Here is a 14,395-nt window from a genome sequence, read left to right as displayed (position 1 = left end):
GCCCACCAGTGACCGGCAGTTGGTCGCGCGCTCTCCGGAGGCTTGAAAGAAAAAACGAGTCTGCGGCTGAGCCGGCCGAGCAGCGAGCGTGTCGTCAGAGCCCCGCCGACGGCGCATGTCCGCGATCTGACGCAGTGCGCCTGCGCCGAACTCCACGCACAGATTGATGTTGAATTTCAAACAAAAACAAGAAATGCTGGATTCACTCAGCAGGTCTGGCAGCATCTGTGGAAAGAGAAGCAGAGTTAACGTTTCGGATCAGTGACCCTTCTTCGGAACTGACAAATATTAGAAAAGTCACAGATTATAAACAAGTGAGGTGGGGGTTGGGCAAGAGATAACAAAGGAGAAGGTGCAGATTGGACCAGGCCACATAGCTGACCAAAAGGTCACGGAGCAAAGGCAAACAATATGTTAATGGTGTGTTGAAAGACAAAGCATTAGTACAGATTAGGTGTGAATATACTGAATATTGAACATCAGCAAGTGCAAACCTGAAGAAAAACAACCTGAAAAAAACAGTGGGTGAGCAGTTTCAGTTCGTTCAAATAAATACTCACTGCGCAGGCGCAGTGTTACGGTCAACATCTACTGCACAGGCGCAATGCTACGGCATACCGCACACGCAGGCGCAGTGCTACTTCCTGCTGTTGATCGGGGAATCGGAGTGACAACGCGAGGGAGCATTTGTGAGAGACGGTGAGAAATAATTCCAATTTGAGTATGAATGTGGAGCGTAGTATACAACATGACAGTGCTAATATCTATCATAGTGCCCGTGTTTTGAGATAAATACAGCGAATGCTTTGGGGTTGGTTAAACTGCCTTTGAGAGAAAATGGCGCATTTCTTGTAACAGAAATCGCAGTGAAAACAAACAGCAAAACAGACCAGAAACAGTAAATAAACTGGGGAGGCTGGACCGAGTGTGATCAGACAGTGTGTAACCCGGGAGGATGGACCCAGTGTGATCAGACAGTGTGTTACCCGGGGAGGATGGACCCAGTGAGATCAGACAGTGTGTAACCCGGGGAGGATGGACCCAGTGAGATCAGACAGTGTGTAACCCGGGGAGGATGGACCCAGTGAGATCAGACAGTGTGTAACCCGTGGAGGATGGACCCAGTGAGATCAGACAGCGTGTAACCCGTGGAGGATGGACCCAGTGACATCGGACAGTGTGTAACCCGGGGAGGATGGACCGAGTGAGATTGGACAGTGTGTAACCCGGGGAGGATGGACCGAGTGAGATCAGACAGTGTGTAACCCGTGGAGGATGGACCCAGTGACATCGGACAGTGTGTAACCCGGGGAGGATGGACCGAGTGAGATTGGACAGTGTGTAACCCCTGGAGGATGGACCCAGTGACATCGGACAGTGTGTAACCCGGGGAGGATGGACCGAGTGAGATTGGACAGTGTGTAACCTGGGGAGGATGGACCCAGTGAGATCAGACAGTGTGTAACCCGTGGAGGATGGACCCAGTGACATCGGACAGTGTGTAACCCGGGGAGGATGGACCGAGTGAGATCAGACAGTGTGTAACCCGTGGAGGATGGACCCAGTGACATCGGACAGTGTGTAACCCGGGGAGGATGGACCGAGTGAGATTGGACAGTGTGTAACCCGTGGAGGATGGACCCAGTGACATCGGACAGTGTGTAACCCGGGGAGGATGGACCGAGTGAGATTGGACAGTGTGTAACCTGGGGAGGATGGACCCAGTGAGATCAGACAGCGTGTAACCCGTGGAGGATGGACCCAGTGAGATCGGACAGTGTGTAACCCGGGGAGGATGGACCGAGTGAGATTGGACAGTGTGTAACCCGGGGAGGATGGACCGAGTGAGATCAGACAGTGTGTAACCTGGGGAGGATGGACCCAGTGAGATCAGACAGCTTGTAACCCGTGGAGGATGGACCCAGTGACATCGGACAGTGTGTAACCCGGGGAGGATGGACCGAGTGAGATTGGACAGTGTGTAACCCGGGGAGGATGGACCGAGTGAGATTGGACAGTGTGTAACCTGGGGAGGATGGACCCAGTGAGATCAGACAGTGTGTAACCCGTGGAGGATGGACCCAGTGATATCGGACAGTGTGTAACCCGGGGAGGATGGACCGAGTGAGATTGGACAGTGTGTAACCCGGGGAGGAAGGACCGAGTGAGATTGGACAGTGTGTAACCCGGGGAGGATGGACCCAGTGATATCGGACAGTGTGTCACCCGGGGAGGATGGACCGAGTGAGATTGGACTGTGTGTAACCCGGGGAGGATGGACCGAGTGAGATTGGACAGTGTGTAACCCGGGGAGGATGGACCGAGTGAGATCAGACACTGTGTAACCCGGGGAGGATGGACCCAGTGAGATCAGACAGTGTGTAACCGGGGAGGATGGACCCAGTGAGATCAGACAGTGTGTAACCCGTGGAGGATGGACCCGGTGAGAACAGACAGTGTGTAACCCGGGGAGGATGGACCGAGTGAGATTGGACAGTGTGTAACCCAGGGAGGATGGACCGAGTGAGATTGGACAGTGTGTAACCCGGGGAGGATGGACCCAGTGAGATCAGACAGTGTGTAACCTGGGGAGGATGGACCCAGTGAGATCAGACAGCGTGTAACCCGTGGAGGAGGGACCCAGTGACATCGGACAGTGTGTAACCCGGGGAGGATGGACCGAGTGAGATTGGACAGTGTGTAACCCGGGGAGGATGGACCGAGTGAGATTGGACAGTGTGTAACCTGGGGAGGATGGACCCAGTGAGATCAGACAGCGTGTAACCCGTGGAGGATGGACCCAGTGATATCGGACAGTGTGTAACCCGGGGAGGATGGACCGAGTGAGATTGGACAGTGTGTAACCCGGGGAGGAAGGACCGAGTGAGATTGGACAGTGTGTAACCCGGGGAGGATGGACCCAGTGATATCGGATAGTGTGTCACCCGGGGAGGATGGACCGAGTGAGATTGGACAGTGTGTAACCCGGGGAGGATGGACCGAGTGAGATTGGTCAGTGTGTAACCCGGGGAGGATGGACCGAGTGAGATCAGACACTGTGTAACCCGGGGAGGATGGACCCAGTGAGATCAGACAGTGTGTAACCGGGGAGGATGGACCCAGTGAGATCAGACAGTGTGTAACCCGTGGAGGATGGACCCGGTGAGATCAGACAGTGTGTAACCCGGGGAGGATGGACCCAGTGAGATCAGACAGTGTGTAACCCGGGGAAGATGGACCCAGTGAGATCAGACAGTGTGTAACCCGGGGAGGATGGACCCAGTGAGATCAGACAGTGTCTAACCAGGGGAGGATGGACCCAGTGAGATCAGACAGTGTGTAACCCGGGGAGGATGGACCCAGTGAGATCAGACAGTGTGGAACCCGGGGAGGATGGACCCAGTGAGATCAGACAGTGTGTAACCCGGGGAGGATGGACCCAGTGTGATCAGACAGTGTGTAACCCGGGGAGGATGGACCCAGTGTGATCAGACAGTGTGTAACCCGGGGAGGATGGACCCAGTGTGATCAGACATTGTGTAACCCGGGGAGGAAGGACCCAGTGAGATCAGATAGTGTGTAACCCGGGGAGGATGGACACAGTGTGATCAGACAGTGTGTAACCCGGGGAGGATGGACCCAGTGTGATCAGACAGTGAGTAACCCGGGCAGGATGGACCCGGTCAGATCAGACTTTGTGTAAACCGGGGAGGATGGACCCGGTGAGATCAGACAGTGTGTAACCCGGGGAGGATGGACCCGGTGAGATCAGACAGTGTGTAACCCGGGGAGGAAGGACCAAGTGAGATCAGATAGTGTGTAACCCGGGGAGGATGGAAACAGTGTGATCAGACAGTGTGTAACCCGGGGAGGATGGACCCAGTGTGATCAGACAGTGAGTAACCCGGGCAGGATGGACCCAGTGTGATCAGATAGTGAGTAACCCGGGGAGGATGGACCTTGTGAGATCAGACAGTGTGTAACCCGGGGAGGATAGACCTTGTGAGATCAGACAGTGTGTAACCCGGGGAGGATGTACCCAGTGTGATCAGACAGTGTGTAACCCGGGGAGGATAGACCCAGTGAGATCAGACATTGAGTAACCATGGGAGGATGGACGCAGTGTGATCAGACAGTGAGTAACCCGGGGAGGATAGACCCAGTGAGATCAGACAGTGAGTAACCCGGCTAGGATGGACGCAGTGTGATCAGACAGTGAGTAAACCGGGCAGGATGGACCCAGTGTGATCAGACAGTGTGTAACCCGGGGAGGATAGACCCAGTGAGATCAGACATTGAGTAACCCGGGGAGGATGGACGCAGTGTGATCAGACAGTGAGTAAACCGGGCAGGATGGACCCGGTGAGATCAGACAGTGTTTAACCCGGGGAGGATGGAGCCGGTGAGATCAGACAGTGTGTAACCCGGGGAGGATGGACCCAGTGTGATCAGACAGTGTGTAGCCCGGGGGGGGGGATGGACCCAGTGTGATCAGACAGTGTGTAACCCGGGATGGATGGACCCAGTGAGATCAGACATTGTGTAACCCGGGAAGGATGGACCCAGTGAGATCAGACAGTGTGTAACCCGGGGAGGATGGACCCAGTGAGATCAGACAGTGTGTAACCCGGGGAGGGATCGACCCAGTGTGATCAGACAGTGTGCAACCCGGGGTGGATGGACCCAGTGAGATCAGACAGTGTCTAACCCGGGGAGGATGGACCCAGTGAGATCAGACAGTGTGTAACCCGGGGAGGATGGACCCAGTGAGATGAGACAGTGTGTAACTGGGGGAGTATGGACCCGGTGAGATCAGACAGTGTGTAACCGGGGGAGGATGGACCCAGTGAGATGAGACAGTGTGTAACCCGGGAAGGATGGACCAAATGAGATCAGACAGTGTGTAACCCGGGAAGGATGGACCCAGTGAGATCAGACAGTGTGTAACCCGGGGAGGATGGACCCAGTGAGATCAGACAGTGTGGAACCCGGGGAGGATGGACCCAGTGAGATCAGACAGTGTGGAACCCGGGGAGGATGGACCCGGTGAGATCAGACAGTGTGTAACCCGGGGAGGATGGAGCCAGTGAGATCAGACAGTGAGTAACCCGGGGAGGATGGACCCGGTGAGATCAGACAGTGTGTAACCGGGGGAGGATGGATCCAGTGAGATCAGACAGTGTGTATCCCGGGGAGGATGGACCCAGTGTGATCAGACAGTGTGTAACCCGGGGAGGATGGAACAGGTGAGATCGGACAGTTTGTAACCTGGGGAGGATGGACCCAGTGAGATCGAACAGTGTGTAACCCGGGAGACTGGACCCAGTGAGATCAGACAGTGTGTAACCCGGAGAGGATGGAACAGGTGAGATCGGACAGTTTGTAACCTGGGGAGGATGGACCCAGTGATATCAGACAGTGTGTAACCCGGGGAGGATGGACCCAGTGTGATCAGACAGTGTGTAACCCGGGAGACTGGACCCAGTGAGATCAGACAGTGTGTAACCCGGGGAGGATGGACCCAGTGTGATCAGACAGTGTGTCACCTGGGGAGGATGGACCCAGTGAGATCAGACAGTGTGTAACCCGGGGAGGATGGACCCAATGAGATCAGACAGTGTGTAACCTGGGGAGGATGGACCCAGTGAGATCAGACATTGGGTAACCGGGGGAGGATGGAACAGGTGAGATCGGACAGTGTGTAATCCAGGGAGGATGGACCCAGTGAGATCGGACAGATTGTAACCCGGGGAGGATGGACCCAGTGAGATCGGACAGTGTGTAACCCGGGGAGGATGGACCCAGTGAGATCGGACAGTGTGTAACACCAGGAGGATGGACCCAGTGAGATCAGACAGTGTGTAACCTGGGGAGGCTGGACCCAGTGAGGTCAGACAGAGTGTAACCCGGGAGACTGGACCCAGTGAGATCAGACAGTGTGTAACCCAGGGAGGATGGACCCAGTGTGATCAGACAGTGTGTAACCCGGGGAGGATGGACCCAGTGAGATCAGACAGTGTGTAACCTGGGGAGGATGGTCCCAGTGAGATCCGACAGTGTGTAGCCTGGGGAGGATGGACCCAGTGTGATCAGATAGTGTGTAACCCGGGGAGGATGGACCCAGTGAGATCAGACAGTGTGTAACCTGGGGAGGATGGATCCAGTGAGATCAGACAGTGTGTAGCCTGGGGAGGATGGACCCAGTGTGATCAGACAGTGTGTAACCCGGGGAGGATGGAGCCAGTGTGATCAGACAGTGTGTAGCCTGGGGAGGATGGACCCAGTGTGATCAGACCGTGTGTAACCCGGGGAGGATGGACCCAGTGTGATCAGACCGTGTGTAACCCGGGGAGGATGGACCCAGTGAGATCAGACAGTGTGTAACCCGGGGAGGATGGACCCAGTGAGATCAGATGTTTGCCTCAAGCACAGAGGTAAAATGCCACATTTCCATATTCATTTGTGAAGGTTTGTGGGAATTCCAGGTGGGTGAGTTGGGGATCTGAGAAAGGGACTGAATTCACCAGGCACACAAGGCCCTGATCCTGAAGACGTGGAGGATCCCGGCAGCTGTTGGTCCCTCTGTTACCTCAGCAATCCAAGAGACAGTTTCTATTACAGTGTCAGTATGTCCACGGTGCCGAGAAAAAAGTCACGTTTCTGCCGCAAACAGTGGTTGTTTTCCTGTAGCCCAGTTGGACAGACCGTGGATCTGTGGAAAGGAACAAAATCAAACAGAAAAATTTGTCTCTTAAATTTCACTTTGATGGGTTAGAAGACAAGTTTACATTACATTACCTCACACCGCCTGCATCCTTCTCATTTTCTGTTATGCCATCGTTAGATCTCCTGGTGAATGACGGAGTGATGAGAAACGTCCACAGCTGGATGTAAACAGGGATTGTCGACTGAGGAACAACAGCAGGTGAACTAGCACAGGATTGTGAAAGCACCAACCAGAGAGAACGCTTTGATTCAAAGAGCTTCCATAGATCGACTGGGGAGAAAGGTAAGAGAAAGTCCAATTTACTCTGAGAAACACTGGTCCTGTAGACAGTAAAAAGCTAATGAGGTAAGGTCGGAAATGGTGAGAATGAGACTGGGAGAGTCTGACCATCGAGAACAATTACCCAGAATGAGGCCGTGCAGTGGAATGTGAAGTGAGATCAGTTTCTGTCTCAAAACACACAAAAACCAGAAGCACCTTCATAACCACAGAGAGGCCCAAGTGAATCTTGTGTACAATTTTGAGTAAAGGGATTTGATCTTAGGGGTGACTCTCGTCTTGGGCAGAGCCCAGCATTTGGACACCTGTCTGTTTATTACGTGGGGCTGAACTCACACCAACATCATCCGTCCGATCAGTGTTAAAATGTCTCAGATTTGGGGACAAATCAAATCGGAGATTGAACTGTGAAAGTAATTCCTGTCAATTCACTGAACACGATGCAGAGACAAACCTCAAAGATCAGCACGGCCTCTGACCAGCAGCTGTGGTGTATTGTCACATAGTGAATGCTGAACACAGCTTCATTACCTTTCAACAAACCCAATGTTTAGCACTGGAGATGGTAAAAGACATTAAACACCGGGTGAGTGTTTACCTCCTATTTCATTGGTCACAGGGACACATAATACAGAAATCAAACAACAGTGGTCAAAGCAATCAGGGAATGTGCTTCCAAAATCAATGTTGGATACAAAGCCAACATCAGTTTCCTAGTGTATTCTGAAATAGAATCCAAACCAAGAAAACACAGAATCTAGTCTGAAATGGGGTGAGGAATGATATTAGAAATAAAGCAGAAAATGCTGGAAATACTCAGTGGATCAGAGAGTATCTGTGGAGAGAGGAAGGTGGGGTTAATGTTTCAGATCCTGATCCTGTTCTCAGGAATGGTAATCAACCTGAACCATGAACCTCACCGTCCTCTCCCCCCCCAGACACTGTCTGACCCACTGAGGGTTTCCAACATTTTATTGGTTTTTTTCAGACTTCCAGCATCTCCAATATCTTGCTGTCTCTAAAATATAAGTTTACTTTTGAGTTGGTTTCCTTCCTTGCCGGCCCTGTGGAGGGTTCTACGACAGCCCCCTCGTTGAGACCGTCCCCTCCCCTAACCCCTGGACCTCCACTACAGCCGCCCATGCCCACCCCCCGACACAGCCCGCGTTCATCCACTGACCCGATCACTACCCGGACAAGACTGAGAACCAAAAACGAACCTAAACCCTCTTTGGAACCATCCAAGTTACTCCCTAAAGAACTATACCAACGAGAAGATGACTCCGATATGGGGAACACGGACACTGACGACGAGGGCGATATTTGGTACGGTCAGAAGGAGCCCAGGTTTCGCTGGAACCCTCCTTGTTCCCCGCCATTCTTGACACACGCACTTGTCCAGGCCTCCTCCAGTCTCACATTACAGAAACTGGTCCATATTTATACCACGCACTCAGTGGTGGCCTTACTCACAAGCCAACAGACCCAGCACCTCACTACTGCCCGGCAAAGTCGCTATGAGATATCGCTACTGCAGAATTTCCTTATATCCTTTCACTATTGTTCAGCCATCAACCCAGCCCTCTTTCTTGAAGATCCTCCGTTCACTCTGTCCAGTCCCCCTCATGATTGTATCGAGTTAAACCACCACCTCACGGTCTCCCGTTCCGACCTCTCCGACCAGCCCTTTCTGAACGCGGAGCTGATCCTATACGTTGACGGCAGTTCCTCATTGACACCTGACGGCCAACGCTCTGCTGGATACGCTATTGTGGATGATCACCACGTCCTGGAAGCAGCTGCCTTCCTGGAATCTACTTCAGCTCAGAAAGCTGAACTCTTTGCCCTGACCCGTGCATGTATTCTGGCCCAGGACAAGGTTGTGAACCTTTATACGGACTCCCAATACGCTTTCGGAGTCGCCCATGATTTTGCCCAACTTTGGTCCCAGCGCGGATTTTTCACATCTGCCGGCACGTCCATTCGCAATGAGGTCTACGTTGAGAATCTTTTACAGGCTATCCAGTTGCCCCGACAATTGGCGATCATTAAATGTCCTGCTCACGTTCCCCTTGATTCTGATGTCGCTCAAGGTAACAATAGAGCTGATTTGGCAGCCAAACATGCTCGCACCTTTTGTGCTTTGGTAGTCCCTCAAATGATGAACAGGAAAAAACCTGATTCAGTGATTCCCACTTCTGATACCGAGGCTTTACCGAGCATTGAGGTTGTTTCTAAATATCAGAGGGACACCTCTGACTCAGAAAAACAGGTTTGGCAGTCCTCGGGTTATACCTTTGACAACAAATCCAACCTTTGGACTTCCCCTGCAGGGCAGGTCTGTCTGCCCGATGCGTTTTTACCATTATTCTTGGACTCTGTCCACACATGTACACATCTTGGCAAGGAGGGAATGGTAAAATTATTATTGCAATCCTGGTGGAGCCCGAATTTCTCTTCAAGCGCTGAAAGAGTGGCTGCAAGGTGCACAACTTGTCAGAAATACAACATTGGCCAGGGCGCAAAATGTAAGCAGGGCTCCACACCCTTGCCCGATGGACCTTTTTCAACTGTTCAGATTGATTTTATTGAATTACCCCGTGTACATAGTTACAAATATTGTCTTGTTTTATTCGATGTTTTTATGAGGTGGATAGAAGCTTACCCCACAGTAGATAATACTGCTGAAACAGTGGTGAAAATATTGATGAAGGATGTCGTTCCAAGGTTCGGCATACCTCACGCTATAAGTTCAGATAATGGTCCACATTTTGTGGGACAAATAAACGTTGAATTATGTTCGGCATTAAAAATTAGACAACAATTCCACTGTCCACAGCGGCCACAAGCTGCTGGAGTAGCGGAAAGAGATAACCAAACATTGAAAACCAAACTTGCAAAATTGACAATCGAAACTGGACTAAATTGGCTTCAGGTCTTACCAATCGCCCTGTTTCATATGAGGATCACTCCTCAAACAGCTCATGGACTCTCGGCGGCCGAAATATTATATGGCCGACCAATGAGGACTCCATGAACCACTGACCCTGTGGGAACTCTAGATCTGTAATGAGTGACCAGATGATATCTTACATGATGGCACTAACCTCTGCTCTCAAAGCTCTCCATTCGCAGGTTAGAGCGGTCCAGAAAAAAAATGCCAAGGGACTGATGAATCACCAGCCGACTGGTCGAGTGATCTGAAACCCGGCGATTTCATCCTGATTAAAGAGTGGAACAAGCGGAAGCTCGGCACCCGGTGGAGAGGACCGTACCATATCATCCTGACAACCCCTACAGCTGTCAAGTTAAAAGGAAAACCAAAATGGGTTCACAAGAGCCATTGCAAAAAAGTCTCCTCAGCTTTGGACTCTTAGTTGCGATAACCTACATTGTCACGGTCACCCAGGTCAAAGGATTGAAGGATAATCTTTTCCACCAGGTCCATACCAAATTGTATGGAAATCGGACTGTATGTTACCCCTTGGCCAGATCGGTTGAGGCCTTATTTGTGGCCACTCCTGGTTGGAACCCTCTCCAACTGTACACTGTCGAGACATCAGGTCAACCCTGTGAGGGACAGGAGGGCAGATACAACAGGAGTATGCAGGGAAGATGTGTAGAATTAATAGATCCCACTCATCCCAATTGCAGGGGGGTGCAGGGGACAGGGGGGACTAGCTGTTCAAAGAGGGAGGATTTTCCCCTGTGTTTTACGGGACAGGGCTGGGGATGTGCCTATGCCCTCGTCCCTAAGAACGCTACTTGTGTACAGAGACAGTGTGCTCGCCAGCATTGCCAAATACACCGAGGCCAGTTTTCATGTACATGTGATAAGGAAAGATGTTTCAACGTCACGGCAGGCAGGCAATTCATTTGCGGCCATTGTAATGGAACCCATGTGAGCTCAGACGCATGGTCGTATCCATTCGATTCGCACCAAATGATCGGGTCAAATGGAAGATCAACCGACCCCCGCAACTGGTGGTACGTCCAGTTCACACAGATCACTAACAAAATTATTACATGTTACCGAGCCAAGAGGGGATTCATGTTTCTCCTCAACGGCACTTACACAACGGCAACACCAAATCTCCCGATTCGTTTTGCAGTCGGAGCAATAGGACCACTCACCGTCCCATGCCCCCAAGAGACTCTCACACTCGCAGGAGAATAGTGGCCCGGGCTATCAGTTCAGACTTCTGCGCCGATTGGAAGGATCCTATTACCCTGGGATCGTCACTGGGCTACGGATTCCTTAGTGCTCTCTCGCTGGGAGGATCGGCGGGAGTCGTAGCTGCTAAGAATAGGAATTATCTCATTTGCGGCCTAACTATCCTGGGAAATAGCACTAGAAGGGGTCTGGAAGCCATCAATCGAGAGCTATCCGAACTGCGACTATACACCCAACAGACCCGTTATGCTATAGACTACCTCCTGGCCCAGCAAGGGGGAGTGTGTATGATCGTGGGGGACAAATGTATTACCAATGTACGGGATGAATCGCTCAACATCACCGAGGCCATTAACGCCATTAAAGACCAGCTTGATGATTTCAGGCAGGGCCCTAAAGTAGGAGAGGATTGGCTGTTTGGCGGTGGCTGGGGAACCTGGATTATGCATTCTTTGGTAATAGTCGTGGTTATGCTCCTTTTTTCCGCCTTCCAAAGCATCATTAAGTGCCTCCTGACCCGATATTGTGGGGAAATGACTACCATGACCCAGCTCCCCGAACGTTATCGTCCCACCGCTTCGGAGCCTCCCAGAAGCACCTCTGCTACTGACGAGGTGGAAATCAGGGAGGTTACCCGACTGGCAGGTATTGATGTTGAAGGACTTAATGATCACGACTACTTTAAGCCCCCTACCTCTCCGCTCCGCATACGATGATGTTTTGTTGTCATGATATGATAAAAGGAGGAAATGTGGAAACTTGCTCGGACTCCTAGCCCTGACCCAGAAAAAACAATGAAAACAAGTTTTAGAGAAAACGAGACTAAACTCCCGGCTGCATGATCTGCGAGGTCATGTCAGCAGTAAAATGTTCCATCTGGTTTGTTCGGATAAGAAAGCTCAGCAGACAAAAATGACTCATTCACTAACTATTGCAAGTTCGTGACCTCCAGATTGGGTGTGCTAACGCTTCAGAAACAGTGATAACAGGATGCAGCTTGTACCTAATCTAACCACACTAACTGTCTCAAGGTGTAGACGGAACCCATGACAGATATGGGGATGTGAGCAAAGAATAATCTGCTGAACCTTCTGCTTCTGTAAATTGCTTATGCAACCACACTAAATTTAGAATAACAAGTGACGCTCTGAAATGTATAAATGCTACTCGCATTGTTTAAACTGAACTCACTTGTGACACTGTCAGTGGGGCGTGTGCTCCTGCGCAGTAGAATCAGCTGAGTTCAGCTTGCAAGCAATAAAGAGTAATTGATTTCGAATGGTGTCGAGACTTCTTTACCTATACAGGTCCGAACCGATTCCTACACATCCACCTTCAGTGCCTCTCCTTCATTGTCCAGCTCAATGGGACTGAACTCACTTGTTTCCACTCTTACCCATCCAATGATAGCCAGAGAATCTTGTTCAGTGGCTTCTCTTCCTGCCCCTGCACCATTGCCTCTGGAGACCCCCATGGATCTCTCCTCACCCCCACCTATTTCTCATCCTTATGCTGCTCCTTGGAGACACAATGTAAAGACAAGGGCTCAGCTTTCACATGTCCACTGACAACACTCTGCTGCACCTCTCTCGACACCTCCACTGCCTCTGCTTTTTCATGCAACTAGTTTGACCGCAAGTCTTAAATTGAGGTATTACAGCACAGAAGGAGGCCATTTGGCCCATTGCGTCCATGCTGGCTCTCTGTAGTGCAATCCAGTCAGCCCCATACCCCTGTTCTATCCCCATAGCTTTTCAAATTTATTTCTCTCAAGTGCCCATCCAATTTCATTGATAAATCATTGATCATCTCCACTTCCACTGTCCTGAGAGACAGCGAGTTTCAGCTCATTGACACTTGCTGTGAAGAAAATTCTCCCTCATATTTTCCACTCCCCCCTGCATCTCTTACACAAAATCTTAGATCTGTGGCCCCTAGTCCTCATAGCATCAACTAATGGGAACAGCATTTCTTTATCGATCTTATCCAAACCTGTCATAATCTTGGTAAAATTGCCGCTATGAGGAAAGATTGGTTCGTCTAGGGTTGTTTTCCTCAGAACCGAGGAGGCTGAGGGCTGACTAATTGAGGTGTATAAAATTATGAGGGGCCAAGATAGAGTAGACAGGAAGGACCTGTTTCCCCTCGCGGAGAGGTCACTTACCGAGGGCACAGATTTAAGGTGATTGATAGAAGAATTAGAGGGGACATGAAGAAAATATTGTCCAACCTGAGGGTGGTGGTGTCTGGAATTCACTGCCCGGATCAGTGGTGGAGGCAGAAACCCTCAACCCATTTAAAAGTTACCTGGACCTGCAGCTGAAATGCAGTAACCTGCAAGGAGCAGATGCTGGAAGGTGGGATTAGATTGGGTGGCTAGTTTTTTTTTCAGCTGGCGCAGACATGATGGGCTGAATGGCTTCCTTCTGTGCTGTAACTTTTCTATGGTTCTAAACCTCTATCGAGTCTCCACTGGACATAATCTTCCTTAGATACTGAGGTGGTGCCAGAGGACTGGAGAATTGCAAATGTTACACCCTTGTTCAAGAAAGGGTGTCAGGATGAGCCCAGCAATTACAGGCCAGTCAGTTTAATGTCGGTGGCGTAAAGGCTTTTGGAAATGATTTATTTTATTTGTTTGGAGGATGTGGGCGTTGCTGACTAGGTCAACATTTATTGCCTGTCCCTAATCGCCCTGAGTGGCTGGCTGGGACATTTCAGAGGGCAAATTGTGCTGAACTTATTGCTGGAGTTTTTTGATGAAACAGTGCGTTGATGAGGATAATGTGGTTCATGTGAAGTACATGGACCTCTAAAAGGCATTTGATAAAGAGCCACATAACAGGCTTGTCGGCAAAGTTAGAGCCCATGGAATAAGAGGGAGAGTAGCAGCATGGGTCTGAAATTGGCTGAGTGTTGGTTTCTCAGACTGGAGGAAGGTATACAGTGGGGTTCCCGAGGGATTTTTGTTAGGATCACTACTTTTTCTGATATCTATCAATGACCTTGACTTGGGAGTACAGGGCACAATTTCAAAATTTGCGGATGACACAAAACTTGGAAGTATTGTGTACTGTGAGGAGGATAGTGATAAACTTCACAAGGACATTGACAGGACAGTGGAATGTGTGGACAAGTGGAAGATGAAACTTAATACAGAGAAGTGTGAAGTGATACATTTTGGTAGGAAGGACGAGGAGAGGCAATATAAAATA

At 50.7% G+C, this 14,395-nt stretch overlaps 1 protein-coding gene across 3 annotated transcripts; it reads left to right on the top strand.

Moving 5' to 3' along the window:
• Positions 1–654: 654 nt before the first annotated feature.
• Positions 655–12,459, top strand: LOC137361431 (syncytin-1-like). 3 transcript variants are annotated; one of them, XM_068026293.1, is made up of 3 exons: positions 655–699; positions 6,845–7,009; positions 10,142–12,459. In XM_068026293.1, exon 3 carries the CDS (start codon positions 11,033–11,035, stop codon positions 11,894–11,896), a length of 864 nt encoding a protein of 287 aa, XP_067882394.1. In that variant the 5' UTR covers positions 655–699; positions 6,845–7,009; positions 10,142–11,032; the 3' UTR covers positions 11,897–12,459. The 3 variants fall into 3 exon arrangements, with proteins under 3 accessions (XP_067882394.1, XP_067882392.1, XP_067882393.1); XM_068026291.1 differs by having other exon boundaries at positions 10,128–12,459; XM_068026292.1 differs by lacking the exon at positions 655–699 and adding an exon at positions 6,416–6,434 and having other exon boundaries at positions 10,128–12,459.
• Positions 12,460–14,395: the final 1,936 nt, after the last annotated feature.

The sequence above is a fragment of the Heterodontus francisci genome, unplaced genomic scaffold, assembly GCF_036365525.1.
Source record: "Heterodontus francisci isolate sHetFra1 unplaced genomic scaffold, sHetFra1.hap1 HAP1_SCAFFOLD_106, whole genome shotgun sequence".
Classification (NCBI taxonomy): Eukaryota; Metazoa; Chordata; class Chondrichthyes; order Heterodontiformes; family Heterodontidae; genus Heterodontus; species Heterodontus francisci.
Note: the sequence above shows the minus strand (reverse complement) of the source record. Positions and strands in the feature narration are given on the sequence as shown.